This window comes from Anolis carolinensis, unplaced genomic scaffold (genome assembly GCF_035594765.1).
Source record: "Anolis carolinensis isolate JA03-04 unplaced genomic scaffold, rAnoCar3.1.pri scaffold_9, whole genome shotgun sequence".
NCBI classification, from domain to species: domain Eukaryota; kingdom Metazoa; phylum Chordata; class Lepidosauria; order Squamata; family Dactyloidae; genus Anolis; species Anolis carolinensis.
This window is the reverse complement of record NW_026943820.1, coordinates 26,740,864-26,756,529: the sequence shown is the minus strand read 5'-3', so window position 1 is coordinate 26,756,529 and position 15,666 is coordinate 26,740,864. Positions and strand designations below refer to the sequence as shown.

Here is a 15,666-nt window from a genome sequence, read left to right as displayed (position 1 = left end):
TCTGTTGTCCTCCTTTTTGCATCCTGATGCTGCAATCTCACAGCTGGGCACTAGATGCCAGCCGAAGGCTTCCTTCCTTCCTTTGCACGGACACTTTGCAGTCATTGGACGAGTAAGAAAATACGAGCAAAAGGATACAAAGCGAGGCCTTTGGGTGGAGCGCCTTTGCGTCATCATCTGCTGCATTCCTTTTCCTCCTCCTTGCCTTAGATTCCACGTCTGTGAAAGTATTTTCATATCCCTTTCACACACTCAATGTTCGGTTTCTATATTCATGGAATGATCTTTATTTTAGATCTTTATTTAGGACTGGCTCCACATGTTTTGGTTTAAAGTGCTGAACCAAGAGTATCCATGCACATCCTTCAGATCTTAAAGAAAGAACATATTAACCAGGCCCCTTCCACACTGCTGTATAATCCAGTTCAAAGCAGATAATCTGGATTTTATATGGCAACTAGCTGTGCCCGGCCACGCGTTGCTGTGGCAAAGTGGTGGTGGTATTGGTTAAAAATTGTTGTGTAATTTTTATTTGATGTTCTTTGCAATTTTTTATTAATTTTATTGTAAGTTATATTTTTATTATATTTTATTATTTTCTTGTATTATTTTTTAGTTATTTTCTGTTATTATAGTATTTTATTGTATTAATTTTTAGTGTTTTTTATTATTTTTGATTGGGTTGCTAGGAGACCAAGTTGGAGGAGCTTAGCTTTCTAACTGGCAGCAATTGGATAAAAGCAATTATTCCTCTCTCTCTAATTAGGACTTTATTTTTCTTTTCTTTTTGTTGTATCAACCTAGAGGCGTGGATGATGGGTTGTGTTGTCAAATTTCGAGGTTGGGGGGCCTGTAGTTTTGTTGTTTTGTGGGTCGCCATGATGCCATCACTCTTTTATATATATAGATGTAGAAGGGGCCTCTAACACATAGATTTATTTCTAGGCCTTCCGATGCAATTTGGTGGTCGACTTCCAAGTGGAATTCAACCATGGAAGACCTAGAAATCTTCCATGGTTTCCACACACACATGAATACCCTGTTTTCCCCAAAACAAGACAGGATCTTTTATTAATTTTTGCTGCAAAAGATTAATTTTAGGGGCAGTCTTATTTTTCCAAATTGACTTTTTAAATCAATGATGGGCAACCTTTTGCACTTGGTGTGTCAAAATTCACCAAAAAACCTAGCATGACTTAGTTGGTGTGTCACTTCGGGGGGAAAAAACATAATTTCACAATACAGTAGATTCTCACTAATCCAAGCTAAACGGGCCGGCAGAAGCTTGGATAAGCGAATATCTTGGATTATAAGGACTGATCAAGGAAAAGCCTATTAAACATCAAATTAGGTTATGATTTTACAAATTAAGCACCAAAACTTCATGTTATACAACAAATTTGACAGAAAAAGTAGTTCAATACGCAGTAATGTTATGTTGTAATTACTGTATTTATGAATTTAGCACCAAAATATCACGATATATTGGAAACATTGACTACAAAAATGGCTTGGATTATCCAGAGGCTTGGATAAGCGAGGCTTGGATTAGTGAGACTCTACTGTATATATAGTTTAAATAACAAAAATATATAATTGTAATATATAACTGTATTTAATAAATCAAATACTATTTACTACCATTATTTCCATGTACAACAATCTATGGTACCTCTTGCAATTTCCACGCGGATTTCTCTCAGTTGTAGTTTCAATGTAGTCATGAATAATAATAATAATAATAATAATAATAATAATAATAATAATAATAATAATAATACCCTCAAGTACCACCTGCCAACAGCGAAGAACTGGTGGGATCACAAACCTGCAAAGGTCGTGGAAAATGAGCACGCAAAGATACTGTGGGACATCCGAATCCAGACTGACAAAGTTCTGGAACACAACACACCAGACATCACAGTTGTGGAAAAAAAGGTTTGGATAATTGATGTTGCCATCCCAGGTGACAGTCGCATTGACGAAAAACAACAGGAAAAACTCAGGACCTCAAGATTGAACTTCAAAGACTCTGGCAGAAACCAGTGCAGGTGGTCCCGGTGGTGATGGGCACACTGGGTGCCGTGCCAAAAGATCTCAGCCGGCATTTGGAAACAATAGACATTGACAAAATCACGATCTGCCAACTGCAAAAGGTCACCCTACTGGGATCTGCACGCATCATCTGAAAATACATCACACAGTCCTAGACACTTGGGAAGTGTTCGACTTGTGGTTTTGAGATACGAAGTCCAACATATCTATCTTGTTTGCTGTGTCATACAATGTCGTTGTGTCAATAATAATAATAATAATAATAATAATAATAATAATAATATAGTAATAATATAATAATATACTACAATAATAATAGAATAATAATAGAATGATATTATATATATATATGAATGTAATGTGCATAATTCCCATGGAGTAAAACAACAAAATCTCACCAAATTTGGCCACAAAAGACATAGTCATCCAATCAATCTGCATGTGGCAGCGTGGCAGCAAAAATGGCTAGGCGTGTCAGTGTTGACACGCGTGTCATAGGTTGGCCATCACTGTTTTAAATGAATTATACCCAGGGCTTTATGGCAATGCCTTTGTACTAGTACATAGTTGGGACTATGACTTTGCAGACCAGGGTCTGATGCTTTGCTTGGCCATGGCAATCCTTTAGATAATTTTGGGCAAATTACACACTCTTAGCCCTGGAAAAAAAAAACCATGTTAGGGTCTTATAAGTCATAAATTCACAAATATCCCATACTGTGCATCCCATACTTTCCATCAACATTTGTGGCTATGCTTTTGTGGTTTGAGCCTTGGACTATGACTCTGAAGACCAGAGTTTCCTTCCTTACTTGGCTATGGTAACCTACTAAGTGACCTTGGGCAAGTCACACACTCTCAGCCCCAGAAAAACCCATGTTAGAGTCTATAGGTAAGGTTAAAGGATTTCCCATGAAATTAAGTCCAGTCGTATCTGACTCTGAGGGTTGTTGCTCATCTCCATTTCTAAGCTGAAGAGCCGGCATTGTCCATAGACACCTCCTAGGTCATGTGGCCGGCATGACTGCATGGAGCGCCATTACCTTCCCGCCGGAGCGGTACCTATTGATCTACTCACACTCTGGGGGTTGGTGCTCATCTCCATTTCTAAGCTGAAGAGCCGGCATTGTCCATAGACACCTCCTAGGTCATGTGGCCGGCATGACTGCATGAAGCACCAATACCTTCCCGCCGGAGCGGTACCTATTGATCTACTCACACTCTGGGGGTTGTTGCTCATCTCCATTTCTAAGCTGAAGAGCCGGCATTGTCCATAGATACCTCCTAGGTCATGTGGCCGGCATGACTGCATGGAGCGCCATTACCTTCCCGCCAGAGCGGTACCTATTGATCTACTCACACTCTGGGGGTTGTTGCTCATCTCCATTTCTAAGCTGAAGAGCCGGCATTGTCCATAGATACCTCCTAGGTCATGTGGCCGGCATGACTGCATGGAGCGCCATTACCTTCCCGCCGGAGCTGTACCTATTGATCTACTCACACTCTGGGGGTTGGTGCTCATCTGCATTTCTAAGCTGAAAAGCCGGCATTGTCCATAGACACCTCCTAGGTCATGTGGCCGGCATGACTGCATGAAGCACCAATACCTTCCCGCCGGAGCGGTACCTATTGATCTACTCACACTCTGGGGGTTGTTGCTCATCTCCATTTCTAAGCTGAAGAGCCGGCATTGTCCATAGACACCTCCTAGGTCATGTGGCCGGCATGACTGCATGGAGCACCTTTACTGTCCTGTTAGGGTCTATATAAGACAAAAATGTAACCAATATTCCACACTTTGTAACCCATACTATCCATCAACATGCCTTTGTTTTTTGAGCCTTGGACTATGACTCTGGAGACTAGTTTGCTGCTTTCTTCTTTGGCCATGAAAATCTTTTCAGTGTCCTTGGGCAGGTCACACTCTCTCGGCCCCAGAAAACTCTTTGATAGATTGGCAGATATTTCTCTTGGAAGTTGCTACTGAAAGCCTTCAGGAGATTTTTAAGACCCAACCGAGAGATGGAGATGAACACTAGATCGTCTACATACATCAGGATGCAGATCTTTCTGTTCCTTCCCGATTACTGGTGAAGGAGAGTCAATTTCAGCTAAACAAGGCACAAAATCATTCATATAGATCAGGCATGGACAAACTTTGGCCCTTCAGGTGTTTTGGACTTCAATTCCTTCAATTCCTAATAGCCTACCGACTGTTAGGAATGATGGGAGTTGGAATCTAAAACATCTGGAAGGCCAAAGTTTGCCCATGCCTGATCTAAATGAATGATTTAATGCCTTGTTTAGCTGAAATTGACTCTCCTTCACCAGTTAATCAGGAAGGAACAGATCTTCATCCTCATATATATGGATGATCTAGTGTTCATCTACCAACAAATATACGAGGGTTGAATGAAAAATAATGCCTCCACCTTCGTAACTCCTCAACATATAGCAGTCCTGGTCTGCGGCAGATCCTGGCTTGTTCAGTAGACTCTCCTCTACAGTTAGTTCCATTTGGAGGGAAGCCTTAGCATTGAACGGTTGTGTTGTTAAAGTGCGAAGTATGGAACCCTGCGCAGACGGGGAAGCCTTAGCATTGAACGGTTGTGTTGTTAAAGTGCGAAGTATGGAACCCTGCGCAGACGGGGAAGCCTTAGCATTGAACGGTTGTGTTGTTAAAGTGCGAAGTATGGAACCCTGCGCAGACGGGGAAGCCTTAGCATTGAACGGTTGTGTTGTTAAAGTGCGAAGTATGGAACCCTGCGCAGACGGGGAAGCCTTAGCATTGAACGGTTGTGTTGTTAAAGTGCGAAGTATGGAACCCTGCGCAGACGGGGAAGCCTTAGCATTGAACGGTTGTGTTGTTAAAGTGCGAAGTATGGAACCCTGCGCAGACGGGGAAGCCTTAGCATTGAACGGTTGTGTTGTTAAAGTGCAAATTATGGAACCCTGCGCAGACGGGGAAGCCTTAGCATTGAAAGGTTGTGTTGTTAAAGTGAGAAGTATGGATCCCTGAGCAGCTGGGGAAGCCTTAGCATTGAACGGTTGTGTTGTTAAAGTGAGAAGTATGGATCCCTGAGCAGCTGGGGAAGCCTTAGCATTGAACGGTTGTGTTGTTAAAGTGCGAAGTATGGAACCCTGTGCAGACGGGGAAGCCTTAGCATTGAACGGTTGTGTTGTTAAAGTGCGAAGTATGGAACCCTGCGCAGATGGGGAAGCCTTAGCATTGAACGGTTGTGTTGTTAAAGTGCGAAGTATGGAACCCTGCGCAGACGGGGAAGCCTTAGCATTGAACGGTTGTGTTGTTAAAGTCCGAAGGAGGGAACCCTGCGCAGACGGGGAAGCCTTAGCATTGAACGGTTGTGTTGTTAAAGTGCGAAGTATGGAACCCTGCGCAGACAGTCGGTCAATGCGACTTAAGCCACGTGCAGTCATTGAATTCTAGACAGCAGAAGGAGATTCATCAGAGAACACAAGCTGTTGATGGGGATTGTGTTGATGTGAGTATTGTGCATCGTTGGGCGAGTAAGTTTAAAGATGTTGAGGTGGGAACATCTCTGACTTGCTTTGGACGTCCTGTGACAGCAACCACCGAGTTTCACAAGCAAAAGGTGGACAGATTGATTCACCGAGAGAAATTTCAAGCATAATCGGCATTTCACAAGAACGTGTGGTTCACATGATTGCTTTGCTTGGCTATCAGAAGATCTGTGCACGATGGGTCCTGTGAGACGCTGGTTGCGGAAACAGAGTGTCGAATTCTTCCGTGACGGCTTCAGAAAACGTGTTCATTGTTGGCAGAAATGTATCCAGTTGTCTGGTGATGATGTGGAAAAGTTAATAGTGGTAGTTAAAGAGCACATTCTAAGGATTATTTCTGCGTTTGATTTATTAAATTTTCCCATCCAAACCCAAGTAACGAAGGTGGAGGCATTACTTTTCATTCAACCCTCATAGATGTTGTTGGAATAGCTTCTGTCAGAGAACTATTTCTGCCAACTCTGATCTTGATTGCTGTGTTAGTGTATAGTTCCTGTATCTTAAAGTTTCCATATGTCAGAAGCCATCACTGTCTTATCCTTCTCTTTGCTGCCTCAAATCCCAATTGAATTTAGTTGACCCTGGGATCCTGGATTGCGGAAAGGGCCACAAAGAATCCGAAATGCATTTATTATTGTGTCATCAGCGACTTGGGAACATACTGCAAGTCGCTTCTGGTGTGAGAGAATTGGCTGTCTACAGAGACGTTGCCTGAATGTGTTACCATCCTGCTGGGAGGCTTCTCTCATGTCCGACAAGCTAGAGCTGACAGACGGGAGCTCACCCCGTCTCGCGGATTCAAACTGGCAAGCTTCAGGTCAGCGACCCAATCTTCAGGTCAGCAGTTCAGCCGGCACAATTGTTTAACCCATTGCACGGAATCGCCAACAAACCCCCAAGAGGCAACCATGAAAACTATTTGCTCAACTATCTAAGGCAAACAATTGGCATAATAAAGCATACTGGGAACAAGATAACCAGCAAAGAAAGTTGGATGATGGTCATACTGGGAGTCAAGGCCCTTCTGGACTCTTGGACCAGTTCTTAAACTCGCTTTGTGTATTCCAAGTAGACTGGAATGTACTGAGTCCTAATCTTTTTTTTTAATACTGGTTTTAAACCACTTCATTGGATGTGTTGCAATAGCAAATTCCCAGATGAGCCTTAGTGTTTACACCTTATTTTATTTAATATTTATTTTACTTAAGTGATATTTACTGTTCTAATGTAGTACAAATCCTATGTAAAATCATACCATGTATTTTTGACATTATTATTGAAATCTGAATGGGGCCCGGGCAGTGGCGCAGCTGGTTAGTAGCCAGCTGCAATAAATCACTACTGACCAAGAGATCATGAGTTCGAAGCCCGGGTAATGGAACTCCCAACCATTAAATAGCCTAGCTCATTGTTGACCTAAGCAACTCAAAAGACAGTTGCATCTGTCGAGTAGAAAATGTAGGTACCACTTTATGCGGGTAGACTAATTTAACTAATTTACTATGCCATAAAATCTCAGTGTGTGGAAGAATGAGGAAGTACTCCATCAAGGACTCGGTGTACAAGTGGACAATGAAGCAACAGCTCCACCTGTGGCCGGAATCGAGCATAACCTCATAAAGCCAGTAGCTGGAAAGTGTTAAATTACCTCTGTGTCTGTCTATATATGTCGTATGTCGTTGAATGTTTGCCATGTAGATGTACATTGTGAGTACCTTTCGGAGTGAGAAAGAAGGACAGAATATAAATACTGTAAATAAATGACGAAGAAAGACTCGAACCCAGATCCGCATCCAAGAGGAGACGTGTAAAGTGTGATAATGAAACAGCCGGAGCCTCGAATCAGAAGGTGAGCGAGAAAGAGCCTTGGTGGTACAGACAAACATTCTCTTTATTAAGCTACACATGAATTTTTTTTTTTATTCCATTAGTCAGAGAAAGAAATTGGCAGTGTCTAATAGATCACAGAAACCTCACTGATTGGTAATAATAGAAAGGCTTAGAAAGACCTGATGTGTGCATATGCATACATACATACATATATATATATATACATATACATATATATATGCACGCGCTTTAGTTTTTCCTCTTGAATCGTATTTTCGTTTGAAATCGGTGCAACTGGCTTTTCCCAGCAAAGGTACACTCTTAAAAGTGACACCGTGAAGACATCGGAACGGCTAATCAAAGTAGAAATGTGTTGTCGGAAGGTTTCATGGCCGGAATCACTGGGTGGCTGTGAGTTTTCCAGCTCTGGCCATTTTCCAGAAGCATTCTCTCCTGACGTTTTGCCCACATCTATGGCAGGCGTCCTCAGAGGTTGTGAGGTCTGTTGAAAACTAGGAAAGTGGGGTTTATATATCTGTGAGAAAGAATTCTTGTCTGTTGGAAGCAAATGTGAATGTTGCAATTAGCATTGAATAGCCTTGTAGCGTCAAAGCCTGTCTGTTTCCTGTCTGGGGGAATCCTTTGTTGGTAGGTGTTAGCTGGCCCTGATTGTTTCTTGTCTGGCATTCCCCTGTCTTCTCAGTGTTGCTTTTTATTTACTGTCCTGAGTTTTTTTTAATACAGTAGAGTCTCACTTATCCAACATTCTGGATTATCCAACGCATTTTTGTAGTCAATGTTTTCAATGCATTGTGATATTTTGGTGCTAAATTTGTAAATTCAATAATTACTACATAGCATTAATGTGTAATGAACTACTTTATCTGTCAAATTTGTTGTCTAACATGATGTTTTGGTGCTTAATTTGTAAAATCATAACCTAATTTGATGTTTAATAGGCTTCTCCTTAATCCCTCCTTATTATCCAACATATTTGCTTATCCAAGCTTCTGCCAGCCCGTTTATGTTGGATAAGTGAGACTCTACTGTACTGGTAGCCAGGTTGTGTTCATTTTAATCTTGGTTATGTTTAAAATGTTATATAATGTGATTTTATTTTGTAATGGTATCTGTTTTTATATGAATTGTTGTTTTTACGCATTGAATTTTTGCCTATTTATTGTAAGCCGCCTTGAGTCCCCCCGGGGAGAAAAGCGGGGTAAAAATTATGTAATTAAATAATTTTTCATGATTTCCTCCTTTCTGTTGAAGTCCATATGTTGGATTTTCTTAGTGTAGAAAAAACAGGGGGATTCAAGACTTGAAACAATCAGGGCCAGCTAACACCTCCCAACAAAGGATTCCCCCCAGGCAGGAAGCAGCAAGGCTGTTCAATGCTAATCAAGGTGGCCAATGACAACATTCACGCTTGCTTCAGACAGAGAAGAGTTATTTCTCCCACCCCGGACATTATTTCACAGATATATAAACCCAACTCAACAAACCTCTCAGTCTCTGAGGATGACTGCCATAGATGTGGGCGAAACATCAGGAGAGAATGCTTCACGAACATGGCCAGACAGCCCGGAAAACTCACAACAACCCAAAGTAGAAATGACCAAAAAAAGAAAAGAAAAAAAAGAAGAAGGGTCGATCATGAAAACAGTGGCTTTTCTTTTTTCAAATAATGTAAACAACTACATTCGGTTTTCTTATTTTTTTGAAACAACTTTTTCTAGTCCGTTTTGGTGTGTGTCGTGTGTGTGGTTATTATTATTTTTTAAAGGTCATTTTCTTTTTTCCTTGTTTTTTGTATTTGTTTTTATTTATTTTTTTACTTTTTCGCAGAACAAACATCCTCACACGAGAGAGAAGAGAGGGAGAAAAAGGAGGGAGCGAGGAAGAGAGGGAACGGACGTGTGAAACACCACCCACGAAAAAAAGAAAAGAAGGAAGGATCGGACGGAGGGATAAAAGCGTTCACAGGGGAGTCGAAAATAAATAAAATAAAGTCGCAAACGGAACTAACCTGCTTTAAATTTTAAAAAAATGAATGTAAATATACAGAAAATGTAGAGAAAAAGGGGTGGAATCGGGTATGCAATACACAGTGTCCTTCAGAGCGGGAAACATATCTTAAAATTGGGTGAATTTGGGCCAAACGGGTCCGGCGACAGCTGTGCTTTCTTAAAAAAGGAAAAACAAAGAGAGTGAACGAGACGATTCAACGTGTATTAAAACTAAGGAGGGAAAATGCACCTCTTAATGAATGCCCAGCCCATGCCCAAGTCAAGTTGCTTGGGTTTGTAAATTATAAGTAAATTATTATCCATTGTTGATATTAATATTTTCCTCGCCTGCGATCTGGAACGAGCAACTTGAAAAATAAAGGAAAACATTGCCGAAGATTTCAAATTGGATGCCGTGATTTCATATTTCAAGGAAATTTATCATTATTAATACAGTAGAGTCTCACTTATACATATACATACACTTATACGTGTACATATATTGCAATGTAAATAGTGATGTATATATTACTATATAGGTGTATATATAGTTATGTATATACACACATAATATATACAGTCTCACTTATCCAAGACTCGCTTATCCAAGGTTCTGGATTATCCAACGCATTTTTATAGTCAATGTTTCCAATACATCGTGATATTTTGGTGCCAAATTCGTAAATACAGTAATTACAACATAACATTACTGCGTATTGAACTATACAAATTTGTTGTATAACATGATGTTTTGGTGCTTCATTTGTAAAATCATAACCTAATTTGATGTTTGATAGGCTTTTCCTCAAGATATTATCCAAGATATTCGCTTATCCAAGGTTCTGCCGGCCCGTTTAGCTTGGATAAGTGAGACTTTACTGTATTACTATTAGGGTTGTGCATTCAGGGGTAAACCTTGCCCCGTTTCGTGTCCCGGCTTTGGTTGGGGGTCCTGATGTGTTTTTTGGGACTTTCCGCCACAAAAACACTCTCTTTCCAAGACAAGGAGACTTTCACGTAGAGAAGATTTTTGTGCCGGGAGGGAACTTCCCATTTCGTGCTTCTGAAGAAACGGAAGACACGAAATTAACGAAAGGAACGAATTCCTTGCACAACTCTAATCACTATTCTCCGTGTCTCCAATCTGTGTCTGTAACCATGACTCAAAAATAAGGGAAAAATTGCTGAAATTTCCCACTTGGATCCCATAATTATGTTTTCTCAATGTACATTTTTAAACTTTGTATAATGTTTTTACTAAGTATTTAATTGATTTAACTGTGTTTTATGATTTTACTGATTTTGCTTTTGGGCATTGAATTTTGCCAGTTATTGTAAGCCGTCTTGAGTCCCCTCGGGTGAGAAAGGCGGGGTAAAAATGTAAACAAATAAATAAATGTATCTGCTTTGAATGACTGCATTTTCATGTTAATATCAAGTCGATACAGCGTTTGTGGGATAGTGTGGAGGATAGTATTAGGTCTCTATTCAATAGTAACCCTCAAGCAACTGGAAATGATATTTATCTGGCTAGCAATCCTCATGGGTGCCAGTTAACTGAGAGTTGGCCATAGCGATATTTCCATAGGTAAATAGTAATGCCTCCTCCTGGCCTCTAGAGGTGCTGTTACAGGTGTCAAATCCTTCCCATTTTCATTGGCCATGCTGGTTTTAGCTAATGGCAACCGAACATGAGCATCTTTTGCATTTTCGCTAGGAAAAAAGTTACCTTTTTCGAACCCTTGCTGCTTTTTTTGCCCACCCAGGGAAGAGCGCCGTTGCATTACCTCTTAATTTTGGGATCTATATATGCATTTTTCTTTGTTTTTGGAAGAAAAAAATTCCAAATTTCATTTTTGGAGATACAGAAGCGGGCCATCCTGAAACCCAAGTGGTATCATTAAAAGAACAAAACATAACCGCACAAAAAAAGAAAAAAATATCTCTCCTCGAAAGCACCCTGCGCACAAAGAAGTCTTAAAAAAATAATATCCCTACTCCCGCCCACACCTTATTTTTAATTAAGTGGGATTTTTTTTAATCTTTAGTTTTTAAATCTATGGGAAGAGAGTTTAGAAAAATCCGGCCAATGGTCATTTCTGTTATTTTTCTCGTTTCGGGATTGGATTTCCTGCCACGAAATGTCTCAGATGGGAAAAACGGGACTTAAGACTTGGTCGAGTTTGTGAAGGGAAACAAAAAGTGGGGGAAAAAGTGTTTCTTTAAATATTATATATATAATATTCCATATTATATATATGTATCTATAAAACTTTTCTTTGCCATTACGCCTTTTTTAAATTTACCAACTTGCATGATTCGTTTACCATCCCTATCACCGTTATATTGTGTGTGTGTGTGCGTGTGTGTGTGTGAGAGAGACTCGTATTTCGTTTTGGCCTTTTTCTCCCCCCGCCGCCCGCCTCCCCCACCAAATATTGTATTGTATTTTATTTTTTTTTCCTCTCGCTGTGATTATTTTCAAATATGTTGGTTGCTATACAGGATGGACAGGAGGAAGGGTTGGAGGGAGAAGGGAAGTCAGTATAAGCCGCAGCCTCGGAGGTTGTTGGCAATGATGATGTCGGTGACGGCGTCGAAGACCACCTGGATGTTGTTCGTGTCTGTCGCACAAGTCATGTGACAGTAAATCTCCTTGTTCGGGGAGCGGTTTTTGCTTTCGAATTGTGCTTGGATATAGGCGGCCGCGTCCTCGTACGTGTTGGGACCTGCGGGGAAACGGGAAGGAAGAAGCGTCCCTTATCGACATCATCTCTACTCGTACATTCGTTTCCCACCTGGGACCGCTTTTCACCCTCAATTTTTTCCACAACCCCTGATATATGTATCAATTAGGCCTGTGCGATCAATGGAAAAAAATGTTTCAATACTCATTACAGTAGAGTTCCGGTTATCCGACTTAAACGGCGGGCCGAATCTCGGATAGCCGGCTCTGTCGGATAACCAGATAACCCGGCTCTGTCGGATAACCAGATAGCCCGACTCTGTCAGATAACCAGATAACATGGCTCTGTTGGATAACCAGATAACCCAGCTCTGTTGGATAACCAGATAACCCGGCTCGATCGGAAAACCGGATAGCCCGGATCTGTCGGATAACCGATAACCCGGCTCTGTCGGATAACCAGATAACCTGGCTCTGTCGGATAACCGGATAACCCGGCTCTGTTGGATAACCAGATAACCCGGCTCTGTCGGATAACCAGATAACCCGGCTCTGTCGGATAACCAGATAACCCGGCTCTGTCGGATAACCGGATAACCCGGCTCTGTCGGATAACCGGATAACCTGGCTCTGTTGGATAACCGGATAACCCGGATCTGTCGGATAACCAGATAACCCAACTCTGTCGGATAACCAGATAACCCGGCTCTGTCAGATAACCAGATAACCCGGCTCTGTTGGATAACCAGATAACCTGGATCTGTCAGATAACCAGATAGCCCGGCTCTGTTGGATAACCGGATAACCCGGCTCTGTCGGATAACCAGATCACCCGACTCTGTCAGATAACCAGATAGCCCGGCTCTGTTGGATAACCAGATAACCCAGCTCTGTCGGATAAACAGATAACCCGGCTCTGTCGGATAACCATATAACCTGGCTCTGTCAGATAACCAGATAACCCGGCTTAGGGAAGCGAGGGAGAAAGATCCCAGGAAAAAGCACTTGGAGATACAGAAATCAACACAGACTTTCATTTACAGATCAGAGCAAGAAATAGGCATTGCAGGGCAGAGCATTTGCATGGGAAAGTTGGGGAGAGATTTCAAGGCAGACAGAATGCTTTCATGGGCGGTTTTTAATTGGCAAGCTGTTTACTTTCAAGTTAGTTCAGGCAACATAGCATTTGGAGTAGCTAGGCCTGAGTTCCTGGTTATTATTTCAAGTCAAGCTATTTGGTTTTGGGATTCAAGTATCTTGGAAATTTCTTTGTTTCTGTTTTATATTCATGATCAAGTTTTTCTAAGGATACCCTTCGCTTGTGGACTTAAGCTGTTCCTTGTGATTTTTTGGCTATTCCTAGACAATATTACCTTTGAATCTGTTTGAGACATTTGGATTCCTATTGGATTATTTCTTATTGCTAAACCTTTTTGGATATACTTTTTCTTTCTCTGTTACTGCATTTTCCCTATACTTTTGATATATTTTACAATAAGCTGTTAGGAAAGGGTTAAATTGAGACACATCACCTTCAGTCTCAATTTCCCTTCTCATCTGGCGATCTAGCAATCTGCTTAGACGCACAGACATAAACTCACACTTCTCTGCTGTCGGTTGAAGCTGGTAGTTCTCATATTTATGGAAGCCGAAGCAGCAAAACTTCTAAGCATCCAACAAAATTGATGGCTGGCGAGGAGAGAACTCCACTATCTCCCAACTGTTGACGCCAGGGCCGTAGCCAGAAAAAAATTTCGGGAGGGGTTTTGAAAATTTTGGGGGGGGGGGGGGTTTAACCCCTAGTACACACCCCTCCCCGCTACAAACCTGTCAATATCTGCTTGAGATAGTTCCTGGAGGGACTCTTAATGTTTTGTGTCTCATAGACTTAGCATGGGGATTTGGTTAACCAGTTAAAATTCATGAGTAAACCAGGTGTTTTTTATAACCTGAAAAATTTCAGGGGGGGGGGTTGAACCCCTAAACCCCCCCCCTCGCTACAGGCCTGGTTGACGCCCACATTCCAGAGCAGTGACTAGTGTCCTGTTACTATCCGGAAACTTCACACCATTTCCCTCGTTCCCCTCTAGCAATAACTCTCTCTCTATGTATTTAACTCTTACACTACTCGAATGCTACATTGCATTGCAGGCACACACACAAACCATTTGCTTTAAACTATAAGTGAAATTTCATTCTACACAATACATTCCTCCAACATAAACTGCTTATATTCTGGACTCTTGCATGTTGTTGTGGGACAACGTCTAGCTTCTTGAGTATCCAAGGTGGAAGACCTCTCCTACCTGTGTATTCAGGGAAGCAGATGGTCAAAGGTGATTTCTTGATCTTCTCACCGAACAGGTCTTTCTTGTTGAGGAAGAGAATGATGGAGGTATCGATGAAGAATTTGTTGTTACAGATGGAGTCGAAGAGCATTAGAGACTCATGCATGCGGTTCTAAGGGAGGGCAACACACCAGAAAAGGAGAAAGGAAGAGACGGACAGAGGAGGAGAGGAAGAGAGGAGAGAAAAAGAGAAGGTTAGGCCGAGAGAAAGAGAAAACGGCGACCGAACCAGCCGTGGAAAAACGGTTAGGAAATCATGTCGGAAAAACCCAGAATGGTAACAGCTCATGAAGCAGTGGAGATAAGCAAAGGAGGTGGACATGTCTTCTCGTAAGTGTTGTATGCCGTTCGAAAACGATCACCTGCTACAATGAAATGAATTAGAATGTATACAAAATCATCGCCATCAACGTCATCTCCATCATCATCATCATCATTATCATCACCACCACCATTACACTTTCCTCTCTTCAACGAGATGCAACATGACTTAATTGCAAACTTTTAAATTGAAGGAACTCCCAGACGTTTCTCATACTCGCGGTTAGAATGAAACACACAGCAGAGTATCCCACGAGTACACACTTATTTCTACAAAATACGTTTACATCTTGATAAAACTTTTCATAGAAACATAGAGTTGGATGAGACCTCACGGGCCATCCAGTCCAACCCCCTGCAAGAAGCGGGAAAATCTCATTCAAAGATTGAAATGTTTTATATATGTAACTTTTTATTTTTTGTATATGTAACTTTCAAATTTATTATTTTTTTTTGTATATGTAACTTTCAAATGCTTATAGCCACATTTTGTTCCTTTGGTCTAGATTCCACTGTATATAAAAACCTGTATCTCTAAGGAGAGCAAGTGTCAAGTGTATAACTTAGTAAGTACCTTAAAATGTGTTTTTGTATATGATGTTTAATGGAATATTTGTAGCAAATGTTGATGTATATAACAATTTCAGACCACCAGAAGAAGGCTTGGAGAAAGGCCGACACCAGTCGTGGGCGACTGATCCATGTTCAACTTGGCATAAGAACACACAATGTCGATACGGTTTCAGAATGATTGTACAAAACCCATACAATATTACTATGAATTTGAACAGTATAATAAGTTTAACACTCAAATTATTCGTTGAACTTATTTATTCTTTACTTTGTATATAAGTGTTAAGTGCTAATTGTGTTA

At 41.1% G+C, this 15,666-nt stretch overlaps 1 protein-coding gene across 1 annotated transcript in view; it reads right to left on the bottom strand.

The window, feature by feature from the left end:
• Positions 1–7,471: 7,471 nt before the first annotated feature.
• Positions 7,472–15,666, bottom strand: part of gnao1 (G protein subunit alpha o1) — a 151,484-nt gene continuing 143,289 nt past the window's right edge. The window contains exons 7-8 of the mRNA XM_062961610.1: positions 14,430–14,583; positions 7,472–12,166 (exon numbers count right to left, since the gene is read on the bottom strand). Coding sequence (XP_062817680.1) covers positions 11,979–12,166; positions 14,430–14,583 — 342 coding nt within the window. The 3' untranslated portion in view covers positions 7,472–11,978. The remainder of the gene's footprint in view (positions 12,167–14,429; positions 14,584–15,666) is intronic.